Here is a 27,272-nt window from a genome sequence, read left to right on the forward strand (position 1 = left end):
CTTGGGCGTCTATGGAAACGAGCATAGTTAGCGCGGTGAAGCCACATACTAAAAACGCACAATACACGCACCTCTGTAATTTAGAGAAAGACGCCCACAATTCTCGGCCGTGTTCAACACCACCAACCTGCAGTAAAATGTCACAGCTCATTACAAGCACCACACCCATTCGAACTTTTGAAGGTCATGAGGAATTCGCAGAGGCGGTCGCAGTGTTCTCCGATAAACGACGAATGCTTACGGGTTCATACGACAAGACACTTCGTCTTTGGGACTTGGAGACAGGTGTTGTGTTAAAGAAGATGGAGCATAACGATACGGTGGGGCATTGACGATATCGCGAGATAGTAAAATAATAGTAAGCGGTGATTATGATGGAGAGGACATCGCCTGGTACGGTGAAACTGGCGAATCCATCACCCAACTCATCAAGGCTCACTCCAAAGTCATCACCTCGGTGGATTTTTCTCCAGAAGGTACGGTGCTGGTCACTACTCACCTGCATTTGATTCAGAATTCAAGCAACAATGTAGCGTGCTATGTGCTGCCAACGGAAATGCGGCCCTCGCTGCCAGCGAATATGACAGGGCTATTGACCTATACTCGGCGGTAATCAACTCAAACTCTGCATCTGATGTTGTTTTTGCAAATCGTAGCAAGGCACAGTTGGGCAAAATGCTATGGATGGAAGCGCCTCTCGATGCGCAGAAGGTGCGATGGGAGCTATTGTCCCACAACCAGCGCTCATTGTAGCGATACATAGGTCATCATCAGTGAATCGATGATTCCTTGATATTGTAGCCGTGAGAACTATAGAAGGATACAATTCTTGTTTCTGCTAAATAATATCATATATACTGCGAGAAATTTGACTTGTAGATACATGGCCATTGATATCCGTAAATGCAGAGTAACATGAGCAATCCACGACGATGTCGTCAGATTGCGCCATTGCAGTAGATGGGGGGCGATAGTTTGCTTGTGCCAATTATTTCGAGCATTGTCGTTTTGCCTTATTTATATGTTGAATTACGACACTATTCAAGACATTATCGTGATAAGTAGCTCTAGAACTGCTCATCTAACTTATACTCCTATTAGAGTCCATCACAAAGTCGTGACATGGCGCCATCGCAACACATGAGGTATGGTAGCACATTCCTCTCAACGTCGTTTACTGTTTTCTTTTTTCTTCTAAATTAAGATGTTATCTGAGGTCATCCATGACCTTTTCGTGGGAAGTGGCTTTGGCGTTGCCCCACTAGTGTACAATGCTATTAACGTTCACCACAATGTCGTGAAACGGCACCATCACAACACACAAGGTATGGCAGCACATTCTTCTCAACGTTGCTAACTATTCTCGTTCTCCCTCGTTTTAGTATGCTTTTCTCCTGGTAAATATGGCTATATATGATACTGTGATTTTCTTCCCAGGAGATAGCAGGCAGGATCAACGGATAACATTTATTTGTCATCGACTGAGTCTTCACAACAAATCAAATTGCTCCAAGACATCATGGTATACTATGGTAAAAACGGGTATAAATATGCGAAAGCTTGCTAGATTAGTAGATTCCGGGTATGAACTTATATCTAACGATAGAACAATAATGCTCCCAGTCCTTGCCATACTTGATCGAGCAGCGTTCAAAGTCATGCCCGCAGCGATGGATGAGTACTGTGATGAAGAAAACCGAGTAGAAGTAAGGAATGATGGTTGCACTTCCGATAACAACACCCCAGCACAAGCTCATGGTCCAGTCGGCAACATAGTTCTGAGAAAGAACAACGAGGTTAGCAGACCGAACACATTATTATGGATCTAGCCTACAGGTTTGTGAGAGTATCTCCACCAACCACTGATGAGAAGGCGGTTTCTAAAATTGCAAGGTAAGAGAGTCGATCAGTTAAGAATTGCTGCAAGACTTGCCCATGTGCTGTCTGGATAAACTCAGGCTTCTTGAGGGTTCCCCCTGGAAACTGCGTGAATGTGTTGCGGAAAGTTGTGATGCCCTGTGTTTGCATTTTGAAGCGACTCTTTTGAGACATTGAGGTGTCCCAACTATGAGGACACATGTCAGCTGAATGACGGAAAATGAAATCGTAAAGTCGTACATGTAGTATGCTGTCAGTAGAGTGGTGAAAAGAACGACATATGTAGGTGTAGAGAATTGATAGTTAGAGGGATCGTGCGAAGCCATGTATACCACAGAGTATATGTAAGTCTGCAACACCACAGATCAGTAAAAGTTAAAACATGATTGGAGTTACATACGAAGGGAACACCAGCAAAGTTCCAGAAGATGACCATGAAGCCCCATCTAAGAAAATGTCAATCAGATAAACGAGCATAAGAATTACTACCCACTTCTCATGATACATATCCCATGTTTGGGGGATACACTCTTCGCCCTTTGTGCTGAAAATTGGATCAGGAACACAAGTTTTAAAAAAGGGATGCACAGGGGTGACATAACCATATTGTTCATACTGGTGGCAGCCTCCAGACATGGCCAAAAAGAAGACAATTACCCAAGGAATCCGAACCTCAGCCCACATCTTCAGATCAACAGAGCCGATACGGGGATTCAAACAAGCACCCATGAAGACATCATAGATGAAGTTCCCGACATGCGGATCTCGTTTCCGGCTGCAACTGTAACAAAATACATACCAAAGGACACAGCGAAACTGTAAATTATGGCGATGGACATGATGTGGCCATAATTGTCGATAATTTCGGCGAGATGGAAAATGTGGTAGTAGTGCAGAGCAGCAGCAGTCAGCATAGTTGTGTAGAGAGAGTAGAGCACATTGCAGTTATACATGAGGGTCTTATACCCAAGAGAAGGTACAGGAAGCCCTTCTTGTTGGTACCCTGGCATGACCAATGCGAGGAAGAGCTGATAGACCACGAGACTGGTATATATTTTCTAAGCGTATGCATTGGGGCTTGCATCCTGTAGCCATCGTTCGCAGCCTTCTTCCTGGTTGTACCCTTGGGTGGCCTGTAGGTTCAACATTGAACCGACAATAAAATCATCATAATGCTGTCGCGAGCAAGGCAAAGTGGTGAAGAGGACTACGCTACGACAAAGCCCGAAGGACACCGAGTAGCTGACTAAGCTACGATGCTACTCGGCTGCTACTGCACCCCTCGCCATCGCACTACTCGTCCAATTCCAACATATTTATGTAACAATTCCACATCTCCAGACACGCTAAGTCCTGAGCGCCAGATAGCTGGGAAACAAGCCAAGCAAACTTATCATATTCAACGGAGGTTTCGTCTGACGCCGGCTGACTCGAGGATGAAGGCAAGCCAGGTGTGGATGGCGAGGGTGGAGACGGTCGTAGTTGAGACCATTGAGACCGTTGAGACCGTCATGGTTGAGATTGGGGGGGGGGGGGTGGAAACAATGGTAATGGTGGAATGAGTGGAGGGTGAGCGGGCGCCGGTGTTGGTTGCGAAGTCTCCAGCCGAGTGGGCGTGTAGAACAGGATGCTGTCCAACTTGCCACGGGCTGAACGCTGGTCGTGCTGATCAACACATTTGAACTGTTGCTGATGACCCGGGTCGTACTGAGATATAATGTTAGTCGAGGAGTCGAACACAACCTCGATAAAACGCTGGGGAGGTACTACAGTACATTGTAAGTATGTTTGAATTGAAGAGAGAAAAAAATGCACCTTTTGGCATTGTTAGTGAAAAGGACTGCCTGCTAATGCGGGTGGTAGAGTAACCAGAATCCCAGGGCAAGTATTTAAATGTGTGTGGTGGCAATTGCGACCACACATTTATAATATGTAAGATATCTTTTTGAGTATAATGAGCATATGAGGTTAGAATCGCAGATTGAATTAGCTGAGCTTACCCTGCCCACGACGTTCCTTGTCCCTCAGTTTGAATGAAGGCATCAGTGACCTTAGGGAATACGCCAGAATGAGAGGAATGGAGGAACAGGCAAGCATCGACCAGCATGGCTCGAACTCGAATGAGGATCGACACACTGCGAGTGGCAGACAACGACTTCAATCAGCATGGCTCAAACTCGAATGAGGAATGACAGACTCACTCACTGTGAACCGCGGGCAACAACTTGGATCAGCGCGGCTCAAACTCGAATGAGGATCGACAGACCCACTCACTGCGAACTGCGGGCAACAACTTGGATCAGTGTGGCTCAAACTTGAATGAGGAACGACAGACTTACTCAATGCGAACTGCGGGCAACAACTTGGATCAGCGCGGCTCAAACTCGAACGAGGATCGACAGACCCACTCACTGCGAACCACAGGCAACAACTTGGATCAGCGTGGCTCAAACTCGAACAAGGAACAACAGACTTACTCACTGCAAACTGCAGGCAACAACTTGGATCAGCACGGCTCAAACTCGAACAAGGATCGACAGACCCACCCACTGCGAACCGTGGGCAACAACTTGGATCAGCGTGGCTCAAACTCGAATGAGGAACGACAGACTCACCCACTGCGAACGCCAGGCAACAGCTTGGATCAGCATGGCTCAAACTCGAACTAGGATCGACAGACTCACTCACTGCAAACACTGGGCAACAGCTTGGATCAGCATGGCTCGAGCTTAAAGGAGGACCAATACACTTACTTTTTCAGTGGAACTTGAAGGTAGGTGTTGTGTTGAAGAAGATGGAGGGGCGTAGCACGCTATAGTAAGCAGGTGTAGTAAGTAGCAATAAAGTACATACTATCCATCCCAGCTGGGTCGTCACCCGTCAAGTAACACTTGTGTCACAGTTGGTCACAGCTGCCATTTCTAAGCCCGCTCGGCAGTGCATCCGACCCAGATGGCGGCTATCTCCGAGTCTGACAAGTTGTCACAGCCAGTCGTAGTATCCATTTAAAGCTCCGCCACGGCAACGTTCGGCTGGCTGTCACCAGTGTAAATCTTGCAGGACTTTGGCTGCTTTCAAAGGGCTTCACCATTTCTTCGTGAAAATCAGTAGTTCAACCTCGCAATGAACAGTACAAATTAGAAATAGTGATTTAAGTTGTAAATTATGTGTGGAAGCAAGAATTGAGTGAGATATGTAGGTAGTGATGACTTGTAGGGGTGATGACTCAGCTGGGATGGATAGTATGATATGTTTGTTTTTAGATATGTTTTTTTTATGAAAACATTCACTTAACCACTTTTTCCATCCCCATTGTCATTTTTGAACTATATATGTGTAGAAAGTACATATATTATTAGTGGTGGCCGGGTCCGGTTCTGAACTGCAGTTCAAACCCGGACCGTTTCGAACCTGACCGAGGGTCCGGTTCAAGGTTCGGGAAATAGGGGGGAACTGGACCATTGGTCCAGTCCATGGTTCGAGGACTTCCAGAATTCCAGAACCGGTTCTGAACCTGTTCGAACCTGTTCGAACCGGCGGCAAGTCAGTACATATTTTTAGTGTAGTACTATTAATAATAGGGCGTAGATCTAATTCTATAATTGACAGACCTAATGTAACCGGCAGAACACGGTAGGCTATTCTTAACGACGACCTCGATGTTGCCTCATCATCCGTTATCCTCGTCAGTGCCCTCGATGTTGCCTCGTCCGCGTCATCCATCATCTCTCTGCAAGTCTTGGATATCCCTCTGGCGCCTCTCCTTTTACCACACCAGGAGGCACCAACACCATCTGCGACTCCGGCACCTTGACAACGCCACTTTGGACTCTCATTCAGATTCTCAAATTTCAATCAATGACTTTCAGGTAATTTATCAACTAATTTACTGATTGACATTTCCTGAGCTTTTTTCGATTGATAGGTGCAGCTTAAAGTTGGGTTGTGTGATTTACATGGTGAGCTGATCTGTCATTTTCCCGCCTACAATCATGTCTGACCAGTGCGCTGTTGGTCCTGACAGCCATCTAAAAGATGCTTCCGAAATCGTATGGCACAATGACCCAGACAACGAGGAGCCTATATCTGCCCCTGGTCCCATTGCAGCAAGTTCTACTCCTCCAGTGCACCATTGTTTGTCTATTGGCGACGTAGTTATGTGCTGACTCATTTAAATAGTTTAATGCATACTATGTCCCCAGCGCCTCAGCACCTGCAGGTGAAAACACCGAGCAGGAACCTGCTGGACATGGCCAATATGGCCGTTCATGGGTCCTTGCGGCTGTGCAAGCCCGTCAAGTGTCTGATCGTGTGCAGGCTAAGCCTCGTGCTGAACTTACAGCATACCTTCAGAGTCCCCTTGAGCAAACTGAAGACATTGTACGTTGGTGGGGTGTAAGTTTCTATTTTGTTGCAAGTCCTTTTGTATCTAACTAGCTTATTTTATTGCAGCATCACCAATCATTATATCTGACACTTTCGCGCATGGCCAGAGACTATCTGGCTATTCAGGGTAGTAGTACCGCATCGGAGCGCGCTTTCTCAAGTGGGGGGCTTACAGGAACAAAACGACGGAACTGTCTTAAGGAGGATGTATTCGAGAGTTTGCAGCTGCTGAAGAGTGCCTATCGTAATGGTCACATCTCGGCTGCTAGCGATGCTGAACAGCATCTGGATTCATTGACTGCTGCATTACATGACGAAGATGACAAGGATGTTGCGCTAGTTTAGTTTATTGGACTTTTGTACCTAGCTACATTTAAACATTTTGACATTTTTTTTTGGGTCCGGTTCTCGGTTCAAACCTCTGCTGAACCAGAACTGGACCATTATTGGACCGAACCGATGGTCCGGTCCATGGTTCTGCTTACTAGGAGAACCGAACCGATGGTCCGGTCCACGGTTCTCCTAATTTCCTGGAGAACCAGACTTTTCCATCACTATATATTATCCTACTACATATGAACCCTTGTGAACTTATTAGGGCTGCACACTGTACCGTATATGGTAGACAGCTGTACACATACAGTAGAGATATGGTAGATGGTGAACCCATACACTGTATATGACATTGGGGGCAGACAAAGCGAACAGTACAGTATGGAGTATAATATGGCCGTATACAGTAGTGCCAGTGTACGGTACATACAGAATGAAAATCAGTTATAAACGAGCCAAATGAAGTCTTGCCTTCACAAGCATCAACATTCTGATAGTCTCAGGCTTGAGACTTGCACCTACATAGGTTTATGTATAGTACATACAAGCGCTTTATTCACCTTCCGACATTACGTTTGCTGTTGTTTTTTCCTCTTCTTCTCTTGGAAATATTGTTCGAATGTCTCAGCAATGTCATACTCTTGAATGCGCGGTGTATAGCTGTCTGTGTGTGAACGAATATGTGCGCAGGTCAAGCATGGCTTTTTCAAGCGTCAGCCCTTGAAATCTGTTGAAAGTCGTTGCATAAAAGAGGTCACAGGGGAAACTGTCTGCGATTTTTATTATGGTGAGGCTTTCCCGGAAACAAGCAGGGTAATGATGCAGATGTCACCACATCATAACATTGGTAAGAAGTCAACTGATGCAGCACAATGTGATAGATCTGATCGGATGCCTGAAAGACAAGAAGAGATGATGACATGGACACCTTGTTGTGAGTCACCGTAATCAACTCACCATCCAACCACACACAGCCTGCAAACAGCTCAGTGCATGAACCACAATGACCACAGTGCTTAAAGAAAGATCACAAGAGCCAACAACTGGAGAATTTGAAGCGCAATGAATGACATTGAAAGTAAGAAAGTGCATTGTAGGAAATGGGCAACCTGAGGTAGCATGGGGAACCACATATGGTGGACAACAGCGGCACAAGACTTTTCAGATGAATGTCGCACACTGCGGGAAAGGATAATCCAATGCACAGAACAGAGAGCCTATGAATAAGCAGTGTAGGATACCATGACAACAGCAATAACACTGGCAGAGTTAAAAGGTGGACCATACATAGTTAGGGAGAATTAGTATCGCGGTCAGACAATATTATAAGGAACATACTGACAGTGCTGCTTCCATCAGTATGAAGCACACACAGCAAACCATCAGAGACGTCACTGTTGTTGTTGTTGTCGGTGCAGAGCATGGCGGTTCAGGGCAAGAAGGTATGGGATAAATTGGCACCCATTCCGACCATATAGGCTGTATGTAATATGGCTTGTATGGTGTACGGTTTGGCCGTACACCATACCTGTCTGTCTCCCTTTGCAGGCCTGCCGGTATGGCAACTGTATCCTTCGACGGTTGCCATACAAACTGTCTATTACAGAGACAGTGTGCAGCCCTAGAACTTATTGTAAGTTTGCCACAGCTGTCCACAAGAGACAAACCTGTCACAAAACTATCATGTAATGCAGCACAGAAATTCCCATGAACCTAAGGTCGAAGTTATATAGTACTAGATGTACCCACAAGTTCGTGCTTTTGCTCTAGCACATACAAATCATCACAAATCATTTTGGTATATAGAAATGAAATGATCCTGCATTGTCAACAAGTATGTCTATGTCTTCATTTCTTACAGAAGGTTTGAATATTTTGTTGTGCAAGTGTTATGATACAATATACACTGTTTGGAGACAATTTGGCACACTGATCAGTGTCGGGAAGGCAAACTCACCTGAGCAGGGGGGAAGGTGTGAGTGTTGTCACAGATGACCTTGGATGCGAGCATGAAAGCGGATATGAAAAGATGGTCACCTGAAGATCCAGCAGTAGGGAAGGAGTAAGTGTTGTCACAGATGACCTTGGATGCAAGCATGAAAGCAGATACAAAAAGATGGTGACATAAAGATTCAGCAGTGGGGAAGGAATAAGCGTTGTCACAGATGACCTTGGATGCATGCATGAAAGTAGATAGGAAAAGATGGTGACATGAAGATCTCTGAGCAGTGAGAAAGGAGTAAGTGTCGTCACAGATGACCTTGGATGCAAGCATGAAAGCAGATACAAAAAGATGGTGACATAAAGATCCAGCAGTGGGGAAGGAGTGAGTATTGTCACAGATGACCTTGGATGCGAGCATGAAAGTGGATACAAAAAGACGGTGACATGAAGATCCAGCAGTGGGGAAGAAGTAAGTGTCATCACAGATGACCTTGGATGTGAGCATGAAAGCAGATACAAAAAGACAGTGACATGAAGATTCAGCAGTGGGGAAGGAACTAGTGATGGAAAAGTCTGGTTCTCCAGGAAATTAGGAGAACCGTGGACCGGACCATCGGTTCGGTTCTCCTAGTAAGCAGAACCATGGACCGGACCATCGGTTCGGTCCAATAATGGTCCAGTTCTGGTTCAGCAGAGGTTTGAACCGAGAACCGGACCCAAAAAAAAATGTCAAAATGTTTAAATGTAGCTAGGTACAAAAGTCCAATAAACTAAACTAGCGCAACATCCTTGTCATCTTCGTCATGTAATGCAGCAGTCAATGAATCCAGATGCTGTTCAGCATCGCTAGCAGCCGAGATGTGACCATTACGATAGGCACTCTTCAGCAGCTGCAAACTCTCGAATACATCCTCCTTAAGACAGTTCCGTCGTTTTGTTCCTGTAAGCCCCCCACTTGAGAAAGCGCGCTCCGATGCGGTACTACTACCCTGAATAGCCAGATAGTCTCTGGCCATGCGCGAAAGTGTCAGATATAATGATTGGTGATGCTGCAATAAAATAAGCTAGTTAGATACAAAAGGACTTGCAACAAAATAGAAACTTACACCCCACCAACGTACAATGTCTTCAGTTTGCTCAAGGGGACTCTGAAGGTATGCTGTAAGTTCAGCACGAGGCTTAGCCTGCACACGATCAGACACTTGACGGGCTTGCACAGCCGCAAGGACCCATGAACGGCCATATTGGCCATGTCCAGCAGGTTCCTGCTCGGTGTTTTCACCTGCAGGTGCTGAGGCGCTGGGGACATAGTATGCATTAAACTATTTAAATGAGTCAGCACATAACTACGTCGCCAATAGACAAACAATGGTGCACTGGAGGAGTAGAACTTGCTGCAATGGGACCAGGGGCAGATATAGGCTCCTCGTTGTCTGGGTCATTGTGCCATACGATTTCGGAAGCATCTTTTAGATGGCTGTCAGGACCAACAGCGCACTGGTCAGACATGATTGTAGGCGGGAAAATGACAGATCAGCTCACCATGTAAATCACACAACCCAACTTTAAGCTGCACCTATCAATCGAAAAAAGCTCAGGAAATGTCAATCAGTAAATTAGTTGATAAATTACCTGAAAGTCATTGATTGAAATTTGAGAATCTGAATGAGAGTCCAAAGTGGCGTTGTCAAGGTGCCGGAGTCGCAGATGGTGTTGGTGCCTCCTGGTGTGGTAAAAGGAGAGGCGCCAGAGGGATATCCAAGACTTGCAGAGAGATGATGGATGACGCGGACGAGGCAACATCGAGGGCACTGACGAGGATAACGGATGATGAGGCAACATCGAGGTCGTCGTTAAGAATAGCCTACCGTGTTCTGCCGGTTACATTAGGTCTGTCAATTATAGAATTAGATCTACGCCCTATTATTAATAGTACTACACTAAAAATATGTACTGACTTGCCGCCGGTTCGAACAGGTTCGAACAGGTTCAGAACCGGTTCTGGAATTCTGGAAGTCCTCGAACCATGGACTGGACCAATGGTCCAGTTCCCCCTATTTCCCGAACCTTGAACCGGACCCTCGGTCAGGTTCGAAACGGTCCGGGTTTGAACTGCAGTTCAGAACCGGACCTGACCACCACTAGAAGGAACAAGTGTTGTCACAGATGACCTTGGATGTGAGCATGAAAGCGGATATGAAAAGACGGTGACATGAAGATCCCTGAGCAGTGGGAAAGGAGTGTTGTCATAGATGACCTTGGATGCATGCATGAAAGTAGATAGGAAAAGATGGTGACATGAAGACCCCTGAGCAGTGGGAAAGGAGTGTCGTCACAGATGACCTTGGATGCAAGCATGAAAGTAGATATGAAGAGATGGTCACCTGAAGATCCAGCAGTGGGGAAGGAGTAAGTGTCGTCACAGATGACCTTGGATGCGAGCATGAAAGCGGATCTTAAGCAGAAAGGGAGAACAGTTTCAGGAATGTTCAGGTGCTCACATAGTTTTCGAGTAGATACTGTTACAATCATGCTTTTCTTTTGCTTCTCTGTTCTCTTTGTCCGATAGTACGCTTTTCATTTATGATCACTTACCTTTCTTGGACTATGTACTTATATCTCACGACTACCTTGGTCTGTGCGCACATATTGACTTATTTAAGCACATGTATTAGCCTTGTAGAACTTCACTTGAATCTTACTAGGTTTTACCAGAACTTCCTTCGCTTAAGACCTCCAATCTTAAGTCCTCTGAACTAGCATTCTTAGTCGAAGCATTCCTTTGACTAAGTCTTTATAGAACCCCCTTCTTTTCTGAAGGACTTCACGAAAACTCAGCAGCTAGAAACTCTGTCGAGTCGCTGTTGTTAGAACTACCCAGTTCGTAACAAAAAATTCAAGTCTTTCAAAGGACACCTGTATCCACACGTGTTCCGAAGAAAAGAAACAGAAGAACAGACAAGCCCTGGCTGAGCAAGACAGCTAGTGCAGGCAAAGAAGAAATGACAAACTGACTTCACTCACTCCCACCTTCCAAGCCCTTAATCTCAGTACCCCCGTACCACCACTGAATATGTCGTCTCCATCAAAACTATTTGAATACAAGATTAATCATCCGCCCATCTTCGATGGAGATCGAGAGAAGTCTAAATCTTTTATCCTATCCTGCAATGCATACATGGACATTAACGAGGAGTTATACAAAACCGACAAGCAACACGTCATTTTTATCGCCTCGTTCATGAATAAAGGAAATGCCCTGCTATGGAAAGAAGAATTCCTGACGGACGCCCAACACATCGACTCCTCTGGACAAAAGAAAGGATATGGAACGATGAAAGAATTCATGGAAGTATTCGATAAAGCTTTTGGAGCTATTGATCCTTCCGGAACTGCCTTAGCAAGAATCATTCACCTCAAACAAGGCAACAGAGAATTGCAAAGCTACATTGCGGACTTCCAAAGACTCCTCGCACAAGCAAAAATCAAAGAAGAACACATGAAAATATTCCATTTCCAGAATGGGCTGAACACCGGACTCCTTACCAAGATATTCAATGCTGGGGGAGTTCCAAAGAACCTAGACAACTATATCGCCGCAGTTGTAGATATGGATAACTGCTATATGCGACTCCAATCTATCAGGGTGAGTTCTTTTCCCCAACAAAAGAAAAGAAGATTTGGGGATCAACGATTTGTCCCCGCCAGGGACAGAGACGCCATGGTAATTGACAGAATCAGTAGGCTTACCGAAGCCGAAAAGCAGGAGCACATGCGGATCGGAAAATGTTTCAACTGCCATCAAATCGGGCATCGTGCTAGGGAATGTCCTCAGAAAAAGAATGGATCTTCCCCACCCATTCGACAAGTAGAAGAAAAGGAAGAAGAAGCAAGACAAATCAACGAGGATTTTTGAAGAGGAGGTCTACGTCGACGGTAGTATCTCCAGAAGAACCAATTCGTGTAATACAAGCAATAGGTGAAAGAAAAGAACTGCGTATCCCAATCACCCTCGTCTCGCAAACACGTCCAGAAAATGTCGAAACCAATGCAGTAATCGATTCCGGAGCAGCCGGAACCTATATCTCCGAAGACTTTGTAAAGAAGCACAAGATCCGAACCAAGAAACTGGAAAAACTGTTCTTTATCAGAACCGCAGATGGAAGCTACTTTAGTAGTGGACCAGTGGAGCGATACTGTATGCTCATCATCAAAATCAATGGGCGAATGATGATCGGAAAGTTCAATATCACAAAATTAGGAACTAAAGATCAAATTCTCTTAGGAATCCCCTGGCTCAGAGCGATGAACCCATCTATTGACTGGGCCAGTCAGACTCTTTCCCTCCCTGCAACGGAGAAATCTACTGAAGTAGAAAAGTACGTAAAAGAAACATCAAGACCAAAGAAAATGTTCTTCAAAGAATTCAACACCAAAGAAGACATATGGACAACTTCGCCGGTATCCCCTGAAGCTCTTATGGATAACGGAGAATATCTCAAAAGAATAGAAGAAATACCAAACGAAACACCAAAATATAGTAATAAAGCTCAAGAATTCGCATCCGAAGAAAAAGTCAAACAAAAGAAAACCTTCGAAGAACTAGTCCCTTCCTACCTCCACGACTTCTCAGATATATTTGCAAAAGATGGTCTAAATCAACTCCCCCCAGAAAGACCCGGTATCGATCATTGGATAGAAACAAAGCCTAGTTTCATTCCAAAAACATCCAAGATTTATCCTCTTTCCCACAACGAGCGACTCGCGGTTAAAAAATTTATCGCTGATAACCTGGCCAAAGGATTTATCGTCAAATCAAAATCCCCACAGGCAAGCGGATTCTTCTTTGTAGGAAAAAAGAGCGGAGAACTTCGCCCATGTCAGGACTATCGTTTCCTTAACGACCAGACGATAAAGAATGCGTATCCCCTTCCACTTCCTTCATCTTTGGTCGAATGATTACATGGTGCTAAATTCTTCACTAAAATGGATATCAGATCTGGATATAACAATATTCGCATCCATGCCGAAGATAGATGGAAAGCAGCATTTATCACTGAAGAAGGATTGTTTGAACCAACGGTTATGTTCTTCGGATTATGCAATTCTCCCGCCACGTTCCAAGCCTATATGGATAGCACTTTCCGAACGGAACTTAACGAAGGATGGCTGGTTATCTATATGGATGATATCCTAATCTTTTCCACCACGATCGAAGAACATCAAACACGAACTCGTATTATTTTAGGAAAAATCCGTCAAGAACAGTTGTTCTTGAAACCGGAAAAGTGTACCTTTGACTCTCAAGAAGTGGAATATTTGGGCATGATCATTAAACCGGGGCACGTAGAAATGGACAAAGACAAAACAAATGGAATACGAGACTGGCCTGTCCCTCGATCAGTAAAAGAAGTTCGCTCCTTTCTAGGATTTTGTAACTTCTATCGAACCTTCGTCTCTCACTACTCGGATATAGCGCGACCTCTTATCGATTTGACCAAGAAGCACACTATATTCGTCTGGACCCCATTGTGTCAACAAACATTTGAAAAACTCAAAGCATGCTTCACCAGTCACCCGGTGCTCCATAATCCTGATCCTTCTTGACACTTCGCTATTGCAATGGATGCCTCTCTTGTTGCCTCTGGAGGAGTGCTGCTTCAAACAGATGAGAATGGCAACTATCATCCATGCACTTACCTTTCTCAGTCGTTTGGACCAGCCGAACGAAACTACCCAATCCATGACAGGGAATTACTGGCCATATTACGAGCCCTTTCTCATTGGAGACACTATCTAGAAGGACATCCATTCCCCATCCTCGTATTCACTGATCACATGAATCTCTTATATTTCCGAAAATCAGAATGACTCTCTAGAAGGCAAGCACGTTGGCAGCTATTCCTGACTACTTTCGATCTGGAATTACATCATGTTCCTGGATCAAAGTTAGTCGTTCTGGACGCGTTATCGCGACGACCGGACCATGATGATGGATCTGCTGATAACCAAGAAGCAGTATTACTACCGGATTCTATGTTTATCTGACTCATCGATGATGATCTTCGAGCTGCCTTATCTTCGGAAACTTGTGATCCTATTTTTATCACTGCACAAGATGCCTTGAACGGTCTCTGCTTGCCCCCAATGAAATCTTCTCTCTTGGACTGGTCAATTTCTGATGACATCCTTTTTTACAAAAATCGTGCGTATATTGCGCCCGATCATCGGCATCGAATCTTAGAAAAGCACCATGATCATCCTACCGCGGGGAATCCTGGTCGTTTTAAAACGGAAGAACTAGTCAAAAGGGAAGCATGGTGGCCCGGTATGGGAACATTTATTAGGAAATATGTTGATGGATGCGCGATCTGCCAGCAAATGAAGGTCGATACTCATCCTACCACCCCTCCCCTAACTCCTATCGCAACCACAGCCACCCGTCCATTTGCGCAGGTCTCTGTGGATCTTATCACCGACCTCCCTGTATCCTCGGGCTTCGACAGTGTCATGGTCGTGGTAGACCATGGGCTTAGTAAGGGGGTGATCATTACCCCTTATCACAAAACCATATCTTCCGAAGGAGTGGCGAAACTTTTCCTAAAACATGTTTTCAAACGCTTTGGTCTCCATGACAAAGTAATTTCAGACAGAGGACCCCAATTCCTCTCCAAATTCTCGCTAGAATTGGCACAACTCCTTGATTACACCATCGCTCCTTCCACCGCGTATCATCCACAGACAGACGGACAAACAGAACGGCTAAATTAGGAACTAGAAACCTATCTACAAATATATTGCCAGAACAACCCGTCCGAATGGGTAGAACATCTCCCTATCGCTGAATTCATCCACAATCATCGGAAACATGCTACAAAAGATGCTTCCCCCTTTTTCATCATGATGGGATATGAACCAAAGGCTCTTCCACACATTCTCCCTGAATCAAAGATACCTGCAGCAGAGGAACGAGTAAAACTTCTCCAAAAGATAAGGGAAGAAGCAGTAGCCTGTCATAACATCGCTATGCAATGAATGACGGAAAGATCCTTCGGGCAGAAGTACCAACCGTGGAAAGTTGGAGATAAGGTATGGCTATCTTCTACCAACCTCAGGTTAAAACTTCCATCTTGGAAACTCGCTCCGAAATGATACGGACCATTCGTTATCTCCACAGTACTATCACCGATCACCTTCACACTCCAGTTACCACCGCAATGGAAGATCCACCCCACGTTCCACGCTTCTCAGTTATCGTCCTATAGTGAAAATAACGAACACGGTCTGAACTTCTTAGAACCACCACCTGATATTCTAGAAGAAGAAGAGGAATATGAAATCGAAGCCATCCTTGCGCATAAAGGAAATGGGAAAAGACACCGTTATCTGGTATCTTGGAAAGGATACTCTTCCGCCAGTAACAAGTGGATTCCTGAAGAGAACCTGGGAAATGCCGCAGAGACCCTCGACGCCTATAAAGCCAGAAACTCGCTTTGAAATCAAAAACTACATCGACGATATACTCTTTACCCAAACCCAAGAACCTCCAGCAAGAATGTCTTTCCCAACCTCTTTCACACTCCCCTATGAATCCACCTTCTCAACCACTATGTTCGCAAATGATGAAGACCGATATGAAGCCTTTATCACCAATGCCGAAGATCTCACTCTCATCAAGGCAGCTATGCTCTGTCCCCAACACGCTATCGAACTCAACAGAATCCTCTTCGAAAGAAATGCATACTCCATTAATCTCCTCGTCAACATCATCAGAGCCACAGACCTTATCGAAAGACTTACGCGCCTTGTCGAGGACGAATCAGTTCGACATGGCATTATGCACCTTCAAAGGCGTATACACAACTTTACTCTGCGTCTTATTCCTGATGAGGTTAAGATGATATTAGAACCGTCATCCATATCGTCGCAGAACGATCAGCAGGCGTTGCTCAGTCCGCCTTCTCCATCCCCTGTCAATAGAACAACTGACAACCCGCCCCCATCTTACCACAATGCAGTACCTGTACCTCCTCCTCATATTCCTAACAAGCTGTTGGCTGCTGTCAATAGTCTCACGCAAACCACGGAAGCCATGATCGCTGCTCTCCATATAGAAGAACAATCTCCTCCCATAGAACGACAAATCACACCACCTGTAGATACCCCCATTGAAGAAACTTCCCCGCCTAACGCCTCCATCGAAACACAAAATCACCCAGAAAACCTTTATAAAGCATTCTCCGCCACCCATGAAGAAATAGAAGAAAACCCTAATGAGCAATATCTCTCCTACTACGAAATCAGAGATCTTTCAAACGCGCTCGAAGCACTTCATATTCATCCTCCAATGACCATTCCTAAATCATTATCCACGCATACATTTAAAGATGGGATTGTCCCTGTCGAGACGCTAGGAGCAACTGCTCCTTCTACTCCTGCTGAGCTAATCGTGGAGGTGGAACGACAAGATGTCGTCTGTGATCACCCTATCGAATGAAAATCATCTACCGCTCTTCGAAAGAGGACACGTGGGCAGTCCTATAAAGGAAAAGGAAAGAAGCGGGCGACTAGTGTGGATGAAGCATTAAGCCCGCGACCTGGTCCCTCCCCGTTATGCTCTACTTCATCCAATCCAGACGAAAATCGGGTTTGCCAATACTGCAAAACTCTTGGGCATTGTCAAGTACATTGCTCAGACTACTATTGCAGAGTATGCAGAGAGTTAAGTCCTGGACATCTTTCGTTCTATTGTCCTAGATATACGGGCAGCACGCCTACCACTCTGACTTGGAAGGATGAGGGATTTTACACCGCACTAGCTCTCTGGGAAAACACCAGAGATGAGCAATACATTGCACAGTGTCAGGAAGAAGAAGCTTTCTATTGTTCTGAGCAATTAAAGGGAGGTTCTGATGACTTGGATTATTGCGATGACCCCATTTACTACGCTAACTTAGATGATTAAAGTCGGTGACTTTATGCCTAGTAGGGGGGTAATGTTACAATCATGCTTTTCTTTCGCTTCTCTGTTCTCTTTGTCCGATAGTACAATTCTCATTTATGATCACTTACCTTTCTTGGACTATGTACTTATATCTCACGACTACCTTGGTCCGTGCGCACATATTGACTTATTTAAGCACATGTATTAGCCTTGTAGAACTTCACTTGAATCTTACTAGGTTTTACCAGAACTTCCTTCGCTTAAGACCTCCAATCTTAAGTCCTCTGAACTAGCATTCTTAGTCGAAGCACTCCTTTGACTAAGTCTTTATAGAACCCCCTTCTTTTCTGAAGGACTTCACGAAAACTCAGCAGCTAGAAACTCTGTCGAGTCGCTGTTGTTAGAACTACCCTAGTTCGTAACAGATACCCTTCAATGTGCTTATGTCGCTTACCTCACTTACAGCTCTTTTTGGAAACTCACGTGGCTTTGTCACATGTTTTTGAGCGCCAACTCAATTGCCGTTGCAGTGCACTATTCAACACAAGTGTCCCTATTGTAATTGTTTATGGTAAATAATAAAACTGAAAATGGAACAATGTATGATATCATTATGCAGACAGGGGGGACAACAAAGATATATGTGATGACAGGACATGAATGACAAAAGGTTGTGAACAAATACATCAAAAGGAAACAAAGAGACTCAAAAAATGGAGAATGGGAGATCCAGGAGGACAGAAAATTGGGAATGGGAAACAGGAAGATGGGAGACGGTGTAGAGACTCGCGTGTCTCAATGCCGAGTATCCGGCCTTTATCCATACATTCCTATATGATCCAGCTCTAATCCAAAGGACCAGTCTCGCGCGCCTTACCTGCGCTCGCGCTATGCACGCACATCCGTGCGCCTCCTCCTAGGTCTTCGCGCTATCGTCCGTCCATTCGTCCCATGTCCTTACTGATTTGCTGGTGCATTATTCCTATCTCCTTCATTGAACTAACAAATCTTCGGTCCAAAATCCGCGCTACATATAGAAAGTCTATTTAAACTTAGTTATAATTAGAGTTGATATGGTTACTTGGTTTGGGAGTGCGCTCGGAAGCGCACTGCATAGTGTAATCTCCATTCTTAAATAGAGAAGGGAATCTTTGGGGTTCTGGTACTTACTTTCCCCTTATCTTTGTGTACTGGAAAGTGTATAGATCACCTCCTCACTTGATATCTGATCTGATTCTCCTGTCAGCCATCCATCTGTGCATCCACTCTTCAAATAGGGCCTTTCCCTTAACGTTCTAGGCGCGCCTTCGCTTCGTGCGCGCGCATTCTCAAACCTCCCGCTCACGCGCGCATCTCGCGCGCCTTTGCCTCGCGTACACACGCCTTCGCGCGCGTTACCTTCTCTTGCTTGCTAGCGCCCGCCTAGCTCATACAGTCTCCCTCCATTTTTATTTCGAGGAACTTCTCTCAGTGGTTGTCCTTTGGGTCGAGTCGTTGTCTCGTATCCTGGTCTTGCTGTAGAGCACCCATTTGTTTTAAGTGTTTTCACCTATAGTCAAGATTCCTCTTCTACAACGGGAGACGGGAGACGGGAGACAGACAGGACATGATGAAAAAATACATACATTCAATGATGCTGTTACATGTTTTGTAATTTTACTTTTGTCAAACTCCTGCTCAAAGAATGTTGAACTGACTGATATTATGTACTTTTAGTGTTTTTGAAATGTTGCTCATAAATGTATTGTCAAAATCCACTATCAAGGCATGATCTTATTCAAAATTCACAATTTATTAGGATGCAGCCTGAGGTCAGGAAGCCAAAGGAGGGCACAGCCCTCCTTGGCTTCCTGTGATGAAGGAATAATGCTCATAAGGAGCCTTCTGAATTGTTGGGATAAAGCTGAGGCCAGAAAGCTAAAAAATGAGTGCAAAGCGCTCTTTTTTGCTTCCTGTGCCGAAGGCAGAACAGGTGTGTGGTAGTAGGGAAAGACGGTGACCTGAAGATCCCTGAGCAGTGGGGAAGGAGTAAGTGTTATCACAGATGACCTTGGATGCAAGCATGAAAGTGGATATGATAAGATGGTGACCTGAAGATTTTTGAGTAGTGGGAAAAAAGTGAGTGTCATTACAGATGGCCTTGGATGTGAGCATGAAAGTGGATACAAAAAGACAATGACATGAAGATTTAGTAGTGGGGAAGGAACAAGTATTGTCATAGATGACCTTGGATGCGAGCATGAAAGCGGATACAAAAAGATGGTGACCTGAAGATCCCTGAGCAGGTACAGATCAGATTGCTGGTCACATCAAAGCCCCATTCAAGGCAGGGCCAATTTGGCGAAAAGACGAGCAGGATAGGATAGTTTGGGCACAATTCGAAAACATGTTATTTTCACATCAGCATAGCAATGATCATGTAGCTCAATTCCATTTGTCAAGTACATAGTGGAAATTTTTAGTTGCCATTTGTCACATCTATTTATGCATGTGGTTCATTAACCATCTTTTTACCTGTCCGGAGTACTCCCCTTCATTTTCTAACTCACAAGTCAAGCTTCCCCATGTCATTGCTTATGCCCTTCACTGCACTAAACTCCATGCTTCAGTAACCTTTGCCACCCTCATTCTCCTCCAACGACTCAAGGAGCACTTTTCCACTGCTTGGCACTCTTCAGGTCACTGTCTTTTCATACCCACTTTCATGCTCACATTCAAGGTCATCTGTGACTACACTTCCTCCTTCCACACTGGTGGATCTTCAGGTGACCATCTTTTTGTATCTGCTTTCATAACAACACTCACTCCTTTCCCACTGCTCAGGGATCTTCATGTCACCGTCTTTTCATATCCGCTTTCATGCTTGCATCCAAGGTCATCTGTGACAACACTCCTTTCCCACTGCTTAGGGATCCTCAGGTCACTGTCTTTTTCATATCCATATTCATGCTCACATCCAAGGTTATCTGTGATAACACTGACTCCTTCCCCACTGCTTAGGGATCTTCATGTCATCATCTTTTTGTATCCACTTTCATGCTCACATCCAAGGTCATCTGTGACGACACTTACTCCTTCCCCACTGCTGGATCTTCAGGTCACCATCTTTTTGTATCCGCTTTCATGCTCGCATCCAAGGTCATCTGTGACTACACTTTCTCCTTCCACACTGCCGGATCTTCAGGTGACCATCTTTTCATATCCGCTTTCATGCTCGCATCCAAGGTCATCTGTGATGACACTCACTCCTTTCCCACTGCTGGATCTTCATGTCACCATCTTTTCATATCCGCTTTCATGCTTGCATCCAAGGTCATCTGTGACAACACTCACAGGAAAGCCATACCAGTGACAAGGTGGTACTCATCTGGTGTGTTTGCACCGAGTTTGTCATAGATGGGTCAGGCCATGCAGGAGTCATGCCAGCTGCCTGGTGTATTCATTATATGGGACATATAATTCTAAGTACTTAGATTTATTTATTTGAGTATAGCTACATATGTACTTCTCTACTTGAATCAGAATTGTTCCATCTTTGGACCCACTGGTAAAAGTTTGACTTCCGCTGGGAGACCATGAGAGTGACTGCACCATGTAGCTATGACCTGTCCAAATGCCTTTGATCATCTCTCATCAGTTTGGAAACACTACTGTTGGTGAGGGATATAGATGACATGATGATACATATGTCAATCACATGTATCATCTCATTAATTGATCATCACATGCAGCTAGAAAAACAGTTCACTTTGCAAGGGAAATCAGCTACAGCATATAGAATTTATTAATACAGGTAGCTAGAATTACTCTAAGGTACCTATGACCACCACTTCCCCCAGGTTATCAAATGATTTTACAAAGATTTGAAAGTGCTGTTGAGAAGTTCAGATGTTGAACGAGATGATATAATGCCAAAGTGGCTAAGATTAAGAGCTAGTTCGGTAACTCAAGGTAAAGTAAATTTGCCAACTTCAAGGATGATGTAATGTCAGCATAGTAGCTTCCAGTTTGGAGACTGACATCAGAGCTTGAACTTCCTTTGATCCCATGTCTAGCTATCATATACCTCAGCATACAACTCAAGATCTATGCAATCGGAACAACATCTGGGCTAGTGTCATATCAATAGTGTTATCAGCTCAAGTCCACATCCTCTCCATGGCTCAGGAGTCATCTCATACTACTACAAAGAGGGCTGTTTGGACCGACACAGAGGTTGATCAGTTTCTCCTCTACCTATCCAACAATCGGGACAAGATTGGCGATGCTGGCAACCTCAAAGATGCAACGTACAATGGCACTGCAGAGGCTATTGCTGAGTACCTGGAGCATGGTCCAGTGAAGACTGGGGCAATGTGTAAGACAAAATGGGTGTCAGTAAGTCATATCAATATATCATTATTTATAGACCTGATAAGAGATCGTGTAGTTAAAGCAGACTTTCAATGCTATTCAGAAGTATCGCCAGCAGTCTGGTGTCCACTGGGACAATATTAGAGGGGCAAATGTTGAGGGCGAGGCTTCAATCTCAGTATGGAATGAATATGTTTCCAAGAAGGTACATCAAGTTCGCTAATGCTATTTCATGTGTCTCACTGTTTGATAATAGGGAAATTCAGTCATGTGCCCTTTTTGTGCATCAGGATGGAGACACTATGAGCAAATGGACGGCATAATACCACGAGGCAGTGGTGCCTGAGGGCGCACAGGGTACCAACCCAATATAGCTCTCCCCCCTCCCTTAAGCTCAAGCTCCAGTCCTAGTGTACCCACAGGTGAACACAATACCATTGATCCTGTTATTGTCACGTCTAGTGCTGGTGTTGCTGGTCCTAGCACTGCCCCTGCAGCAGCTGCCCTCACTTCTACACCTGCTTCTCCATCCTTCATGCCTCCTCCTGGCAAATGTTCTCACACTAACATGCTTCACAAGCTGACCGCCTCATCTGCATCTACCTCAGTTTCTCAAATGCAAATGCCGCCTCCCTCCGAGTCAAGCTCTATCAAAAGAGCAAAGACAGTATCAGGCCGCGCATCAGGCCATGGATCAGGAGGCCATGCACAGACTCAGGGTGGTTTCTAGCAGGCCCCGCTGCTGCAAAACAGTCTGGTAATCTTCCCACATGCAGCGCGCAATACGATTGCACACTTCCTTCATGCCTCCTGCTCCATCAGAGATCTCCTCATCATCGGGGATCCCTCGGTGCTTTGGGTTGTTGTAATCAAAGTGTTCATCATCATCATCATCATCATCATCATCATCATCATCATCATCATCATCATCATCATCATCATCATCATCATCATCATCATCATCATCATCATCATCATCATCATCATCCAGGAGCACATTGTTGTCAGGGTTGTGAGTGGATATGAAATTGTGAATCGTGCATAGTGCGGCAGGTATACATGCCTGGATGGTCATAGGATATTCAGGCGATAGCAAAAGAATGCGAAAATGGTGTTTTAACATGCCAAAGATCCGCTCAATCACATTTTGAGCGGATGAGTGTCGCAGATTGAAGAGCTCTTCTTTAGTTGTTGGTCTGCAAACATAGAATAGTTATTAGAAAGCCTAGAGTATGGAATAAATATAAATAAAACATACCTGAGATTAGTGCATCCTCATTCAGCCAAATGATAACAGACACTGCGGTAGGAGACTAAAAGCTCATCACACAATGGGAACCCCACATCTGCTAAGAAATATTTGCCAGGAGGGACATACAAGCTGCCTGAATGAGCCTCGTCATAGAGGCGTGCATCTGTGGTGGATCCCTCCCAGCCAGTGAGAGTGTATGAGAACTTGAGATTGAAGGTGCAGGCGAATAGACAGTTCTGAGAAACAAAACCCTTGCAATTACGATATGAGGGGCGGTCAGATGATGAGGGGCAAGCATGTATGTGGCTGCCGTCAATCGCACTGATAGTGTCCTTGAAGCAAGGCCAGAATTGAGGGTTGTTATGGATGTTGTTGGAGATGTCATCAGTGTCGTTGGGAGAACATACATAGGTTGTGTAGAACAAGGGGGACGCAAAGATGAACAACATCTTCCGGAAATACCTGGAATTAGGTGTGAGCTCATCATAAATAACATTAAAAACAAACTTACTTTGAGATGGTATTGTTTGACCATTGAAAATGCTCCCCAACATGACAGATTGTTAGCCCTGTAACGCACATATATAAAAAGATGGCAAGTTGCTCTTCGAGCGAAACGTGAGCTAGCATAACCCCAAACATGAAGTTCGGCTATGAGCACATGAAAGACATCTGCATGCATGCCAAGCTCGCATCACATACAATCCGGGACCCATTCTTCACCTGAGAGGGCCAATGTGTAGGGATCTGCACGGGTATTGGTAACCCATGCGGGTCATGGGTACGGGTACTACTGGGGTACAGGTACAGGTTGGGATTCTAAGACCCACACTCTTACCTGTACCCCAGCTATACCTGTGCCTTCCATAAATGGTAGCACCTCCTGCATCAGTAATAGTGGACACCATACTTCCCGCGTGCATGCTACAACTGGCACCACCACCAGCACCTAATGCGCCTTCCCAAGTCCACCAACTCCACGTTCACAGTGCACGCGCCTGAAACGCGTCAACAAGTGTTGACGTGATGCAAACACATGCAGACAACAGGCGAAGACGAAAGGACAAGAGAATCGAGGAAGGGAGAAGGGATGGTATAGAGATGAAGGAGGAAAGAGGCACTCGAGGAGACAAGACTTTGGGCATGCTGAAAGTGAGTACTCACATTGAAGACTCTACCCCCAGCAACAACAACAACGTCATACGCGTCACGTCGTCAGCGCCTATCTTCATGCACCCAGCACTTGCACCACCACCAGCTTTCACGCCAACACCACCATCCACAATGCCAACACCACCATCCCATCCACAACGCCAACACCTACACGACACACTGACTTGCCAGCATTGAGCATACACACTCAGACCATGCCAGCGAATGCTGGCGTGGCATACCCGGGGGTTTACCCGTGCAGTTCCCTACCAATGTGTGGTATGCCTCAGGTACAGAGTCCTGAAGCAATAAGTGTGTAGCAGTCAGAAGGACACTGACAAGTCATGCAATGTGACGTAGGATTTGCATATGATTCTCCCAACGGCCTGCAGCTGGTGGCTGAACAGCCTGGGCTTGAGCAAGTTGTTGGAGCAAGGGGTCAATGGTATCCATAATCTATCCCTACAGCAATGAGTGCGATGGATAACAAGTACTACTGATATTGATATAATAAGGTTGAAACTCAGCTATTGGCACCTACTGTGCCGGCCTTACATCATCCTTGAAGTTGGCAAATTTACTTTACCTTGGGTTACCAAACTAGCTCTAATTAGTAAGGTTTTTGCTTATGGTAAGCAAAGTGTCCATGTTTCGGCTTTCCTTTCTCCATTGCACGCCGGGGCATGCAAAGATTTGTTCATTTATTATCTCAATGAATTCCAGTCTCCTGAAAACATCATTATCATTGTATTATCTGCATATACATGTATACTATTGTCATTATCATCATGATGTTGACTCCATATCAAGTCTCATTTTGAAGTCCGACGATGATGCCGAACTGAGCTACAATGTAACAATGTAGACACTTATATGATGTCAGCATTTTCAACGCTTAACTGATGTTTACTGAGCTTGCCGAGTTTTGAGGAACATGTTACCTCAAATGCCACTAGAAACTTTCAGCTCACATGATAAGGTACGAGGTGCAATCTCATGTACGCAAACATTATGTTGATGATTTGCATTAGACATTGAGAGCATCAAACATACAGAACACTGCAACAATGTTTTCTCCAACTGCCAATCAATTTGTTTCTGGTGAATTTATGACAGTTCTTTTGATTGCCTACATTAATCACTATCCAAAATCCGCTACCAATGAAGTCTTACGCTGGCCTATCACACATGTCGGAAGCACAGGTAAGTCTTACAGTATTGAGCATGAACATTTCGACTTACTTGTGAGAATCCCCATTCAACTCCTACGCCCATCTCAACTCCTATGCCTATTTCAACGCCTGCACCCTCGCAGCAATGCTGGCATCAGAGACGTCGTTTTCGGCTCAACAAAGAATATTCTTGGGACTGGTCCGTGGATATTTACTTTTGAGTTTCAGCTTTATAGGAGTTTATAGGAATGCATATTGTCAGCATGGCATATGGTGTCTATGCTCTGTATGAGTCTCTGGGTGCTGAGTACGTACCACTTTCATTGACAGCCAGTCTCAAAACTCATGTTTATAGTGTCATTATCTCGCATCTCCCTTTTAACTCTAGTGTCACACCACTTGTCCCCCTTCTCGCATGGCCGACGGACTGACAGGCACATGCCCAGGAATTAATACAATGGGAAATGTTCTTCTTGCTCCCAAGCTGAATGAATGGTGGTCATACGTTCATCCCTACCATTTCTTTTCCTTCTCCTGGTGCGAATTTGTTGAGTGTAGCATGACCGAAATATGGAGTTTGTCGAAAGTTTGTCGAGAATAGTGAACCATTACTTGGAGGCACTAGTGACTGCGTATTGTAGGAGCATATTTAAGTATTGCTCTGGTAGCCTCTGACAGATCATAACAGATGGTATTGTCAAGTGCTCAATGGACGCTTCGAGCGTACGCGTTCCTCCAAGCTAAAATCCACGGACCTATTTCTGATTGCCTCATCTCACGACTGACATGATCTATGCGACAGACGACACCTGGACATCAGTCCGAACGGAACCTAGACTCTTGTATCTCACGTAGGCGCTCATACTCGTCTTGTAGGCATTTGAGGGATGGATCGCAAAGGCGCAATTGTGCAAGTATATATAATCACCGGGACCCAACAATTGATGCAAAACACTCCCTCCGAGGTGTTCATCGTTTTGCAGTGTTTCATAGTAGAGAATTCTCTTTTTCAGTCTGCAACAAGGCGAAAAACGATCATCAGGTTTCCATTTACTGAATCTCGCTACAGGCTCAACATCCAGAATTCCCCTCCCGATCAGTGACACTAGGTAAGGCTTCGCAGATTGCAAGAAGAATTGTGCTTTGCTTATCAAGGACTTCTTTGATCCCAACCAGAGCTCCACCCAAGACCACAAATTCATGTGCGATCTTACCTAGGGATTGAGTCAGTTCCCCTTCGAACGATTTGGATTGCCTGCTGAGGTTCCTGCGTTTTGATGGCGGGAGTTTCGTGGCGGGCCCTGATGCTGCTCACATGTTGGTAATGTCGCTATGCACAGTCTGCGTACGGTAGTGAGTACATCATTCGCAGGATCAATGAAAAATTGAGCGCGCACTCACATCATTCTCGTTACGTATCTTGCGTTTTAGACCTAATCCATTGACATCTTCGAAGTCGCCATCACCAGATTCTAATGCCTAAATCAGACCCATCAGAATAATCTCGTAAAACCTGCAAACCTATGACATACCTGTTCAAGGTCTGGAGGTGAGAGCTTGAGGACTTTGTACCTTTCCATCTCTCTATACCTATAGCAGCCACAGGAATATACAGGGGCGCCTTGCCCATACACATAATATTCATGGCAGTCCTTGTGGCTTTCCGGGGTAGAACCCCTTGATTGATCGTCTCCTGTAGGAATTTCAATCTCGATGCTCGTGTTCATCAAGATGGCTTCAGCTCCATCATTGAAATCAGATGGATGGGAGTCCATGCTACGGGAATCCCAGTCAGAGTCGAGTGACATGTTTCTTGTTGAGCAGCCTTTGAAGGGTAAGTCGCTTTATAGTTTCGGAA

At 45.0% G+C, this 27,272-nt stretch overlaps 4 protein-coding genes across 4 annotated transcripts; 1 reads left to right on the forward strand and 3 right to left on the reverse strand.

Annotated features, from left to right (window-relative positions):
• Window positions 1–1,568: 1,568 nt before the first annotated feature.
• Window positions 1,569–3,975, reverse strand: F5891DRAFT_1130417 (ergosterol biosynthesis ERG4/ERG24; the record flags this gene model as incomplete). Its single annotated transcript, XM_041364526.1, has 8 exons — window positions 1,569–1,778; window positions 1,835–1,880; window positions 1,934–2,065; window positions 2,119–2,228; window positions 2,279–2,324; window positions 2,372–2,642; window positions 2,678–2,922; window positions 3,929–3,975. 8 exons carry the CDS (start codon window positions 3,973–3,975, stop codon window positions 1,569–1,571), a joined length of 1,107 nt encoding a protein of 368 aa, XP_041221636.1.
• Window positions 3,976–8,530: 4,555 nt separating this feature from the next.
• F5891DRAFT_1193498 (uncharacterized protein) lies at window positions 8,531–9,046 on the reverse strand (the record flags this gene model as incomplete). The annotated part of the gene is made up of 1 exon (XM_041367754.1): window positions 8,531–9,046. The coding sequence occupies one exon, from the start codon at window positions 9,044–9,046 to the stop codon at window positions 8,531–8,533; it is 516 nt and encodes a 171-aa protein (XP_041221637.1).
• A 10,921-nt stretch (window positions 9,047–19,967) lies between these two features.
• Window positions 19,968–20,734, forward strand: F5891DRAFT_924383 (uncharacterized protein; the record flags this gene model as incomplete). Its single annotated transcript, XM_041373843.1, has 2 exons — window positions 19,968–20,169; window positions 20,670–20,734. Coding segments are annotated over 2 exons (267 nt in total), but the record flags the coding sequence as incomplete, so codon positions are not given.
• Window positions 20,735–25,397: 4,663 nt separating this feature from the next.
• F5891DRAFT_983766 (uncharacterized protein) lies at window positions 25,398–27,222 on the reverse strand (the record flags this gene model as incomplete). The annotated part of the gene is made up of 7 exons (XM_041377357.1): window positions 25,398–25,421; window positions 25,485–25,562; window positions 25,932–26,042; window positions 26,266–26,428; window positions 26,629–26,744; window positions 26,816–26,893; window positions 26,947–27,222. The coding sequence occupies 7 exons, from the start codon at window positions 27,220–27,222 to the stop codon at window positions 25,398–25,400; spliced, it is 846 nt and encodes a 281-aa protein (XP_041221639.1).
• Window positions 27,223–27,272: the final 50 nt, after the last annotated feature.

The sequence above is a fragment of the Suillus fuscotomentosus genome, assembly GCF_016647785.1.
Source record: "Suillus fuscotomentosus strain FC203 chromosome Unknown F5891scaffold_59, whole genome shotgun sequence".
Lineage (NCBI taxonomy): Eukaryota > Fungi > Basidiomycota > Agaricomycetes > Boletales > Suillaceae > Suillus > Suillus fuscotomentosus.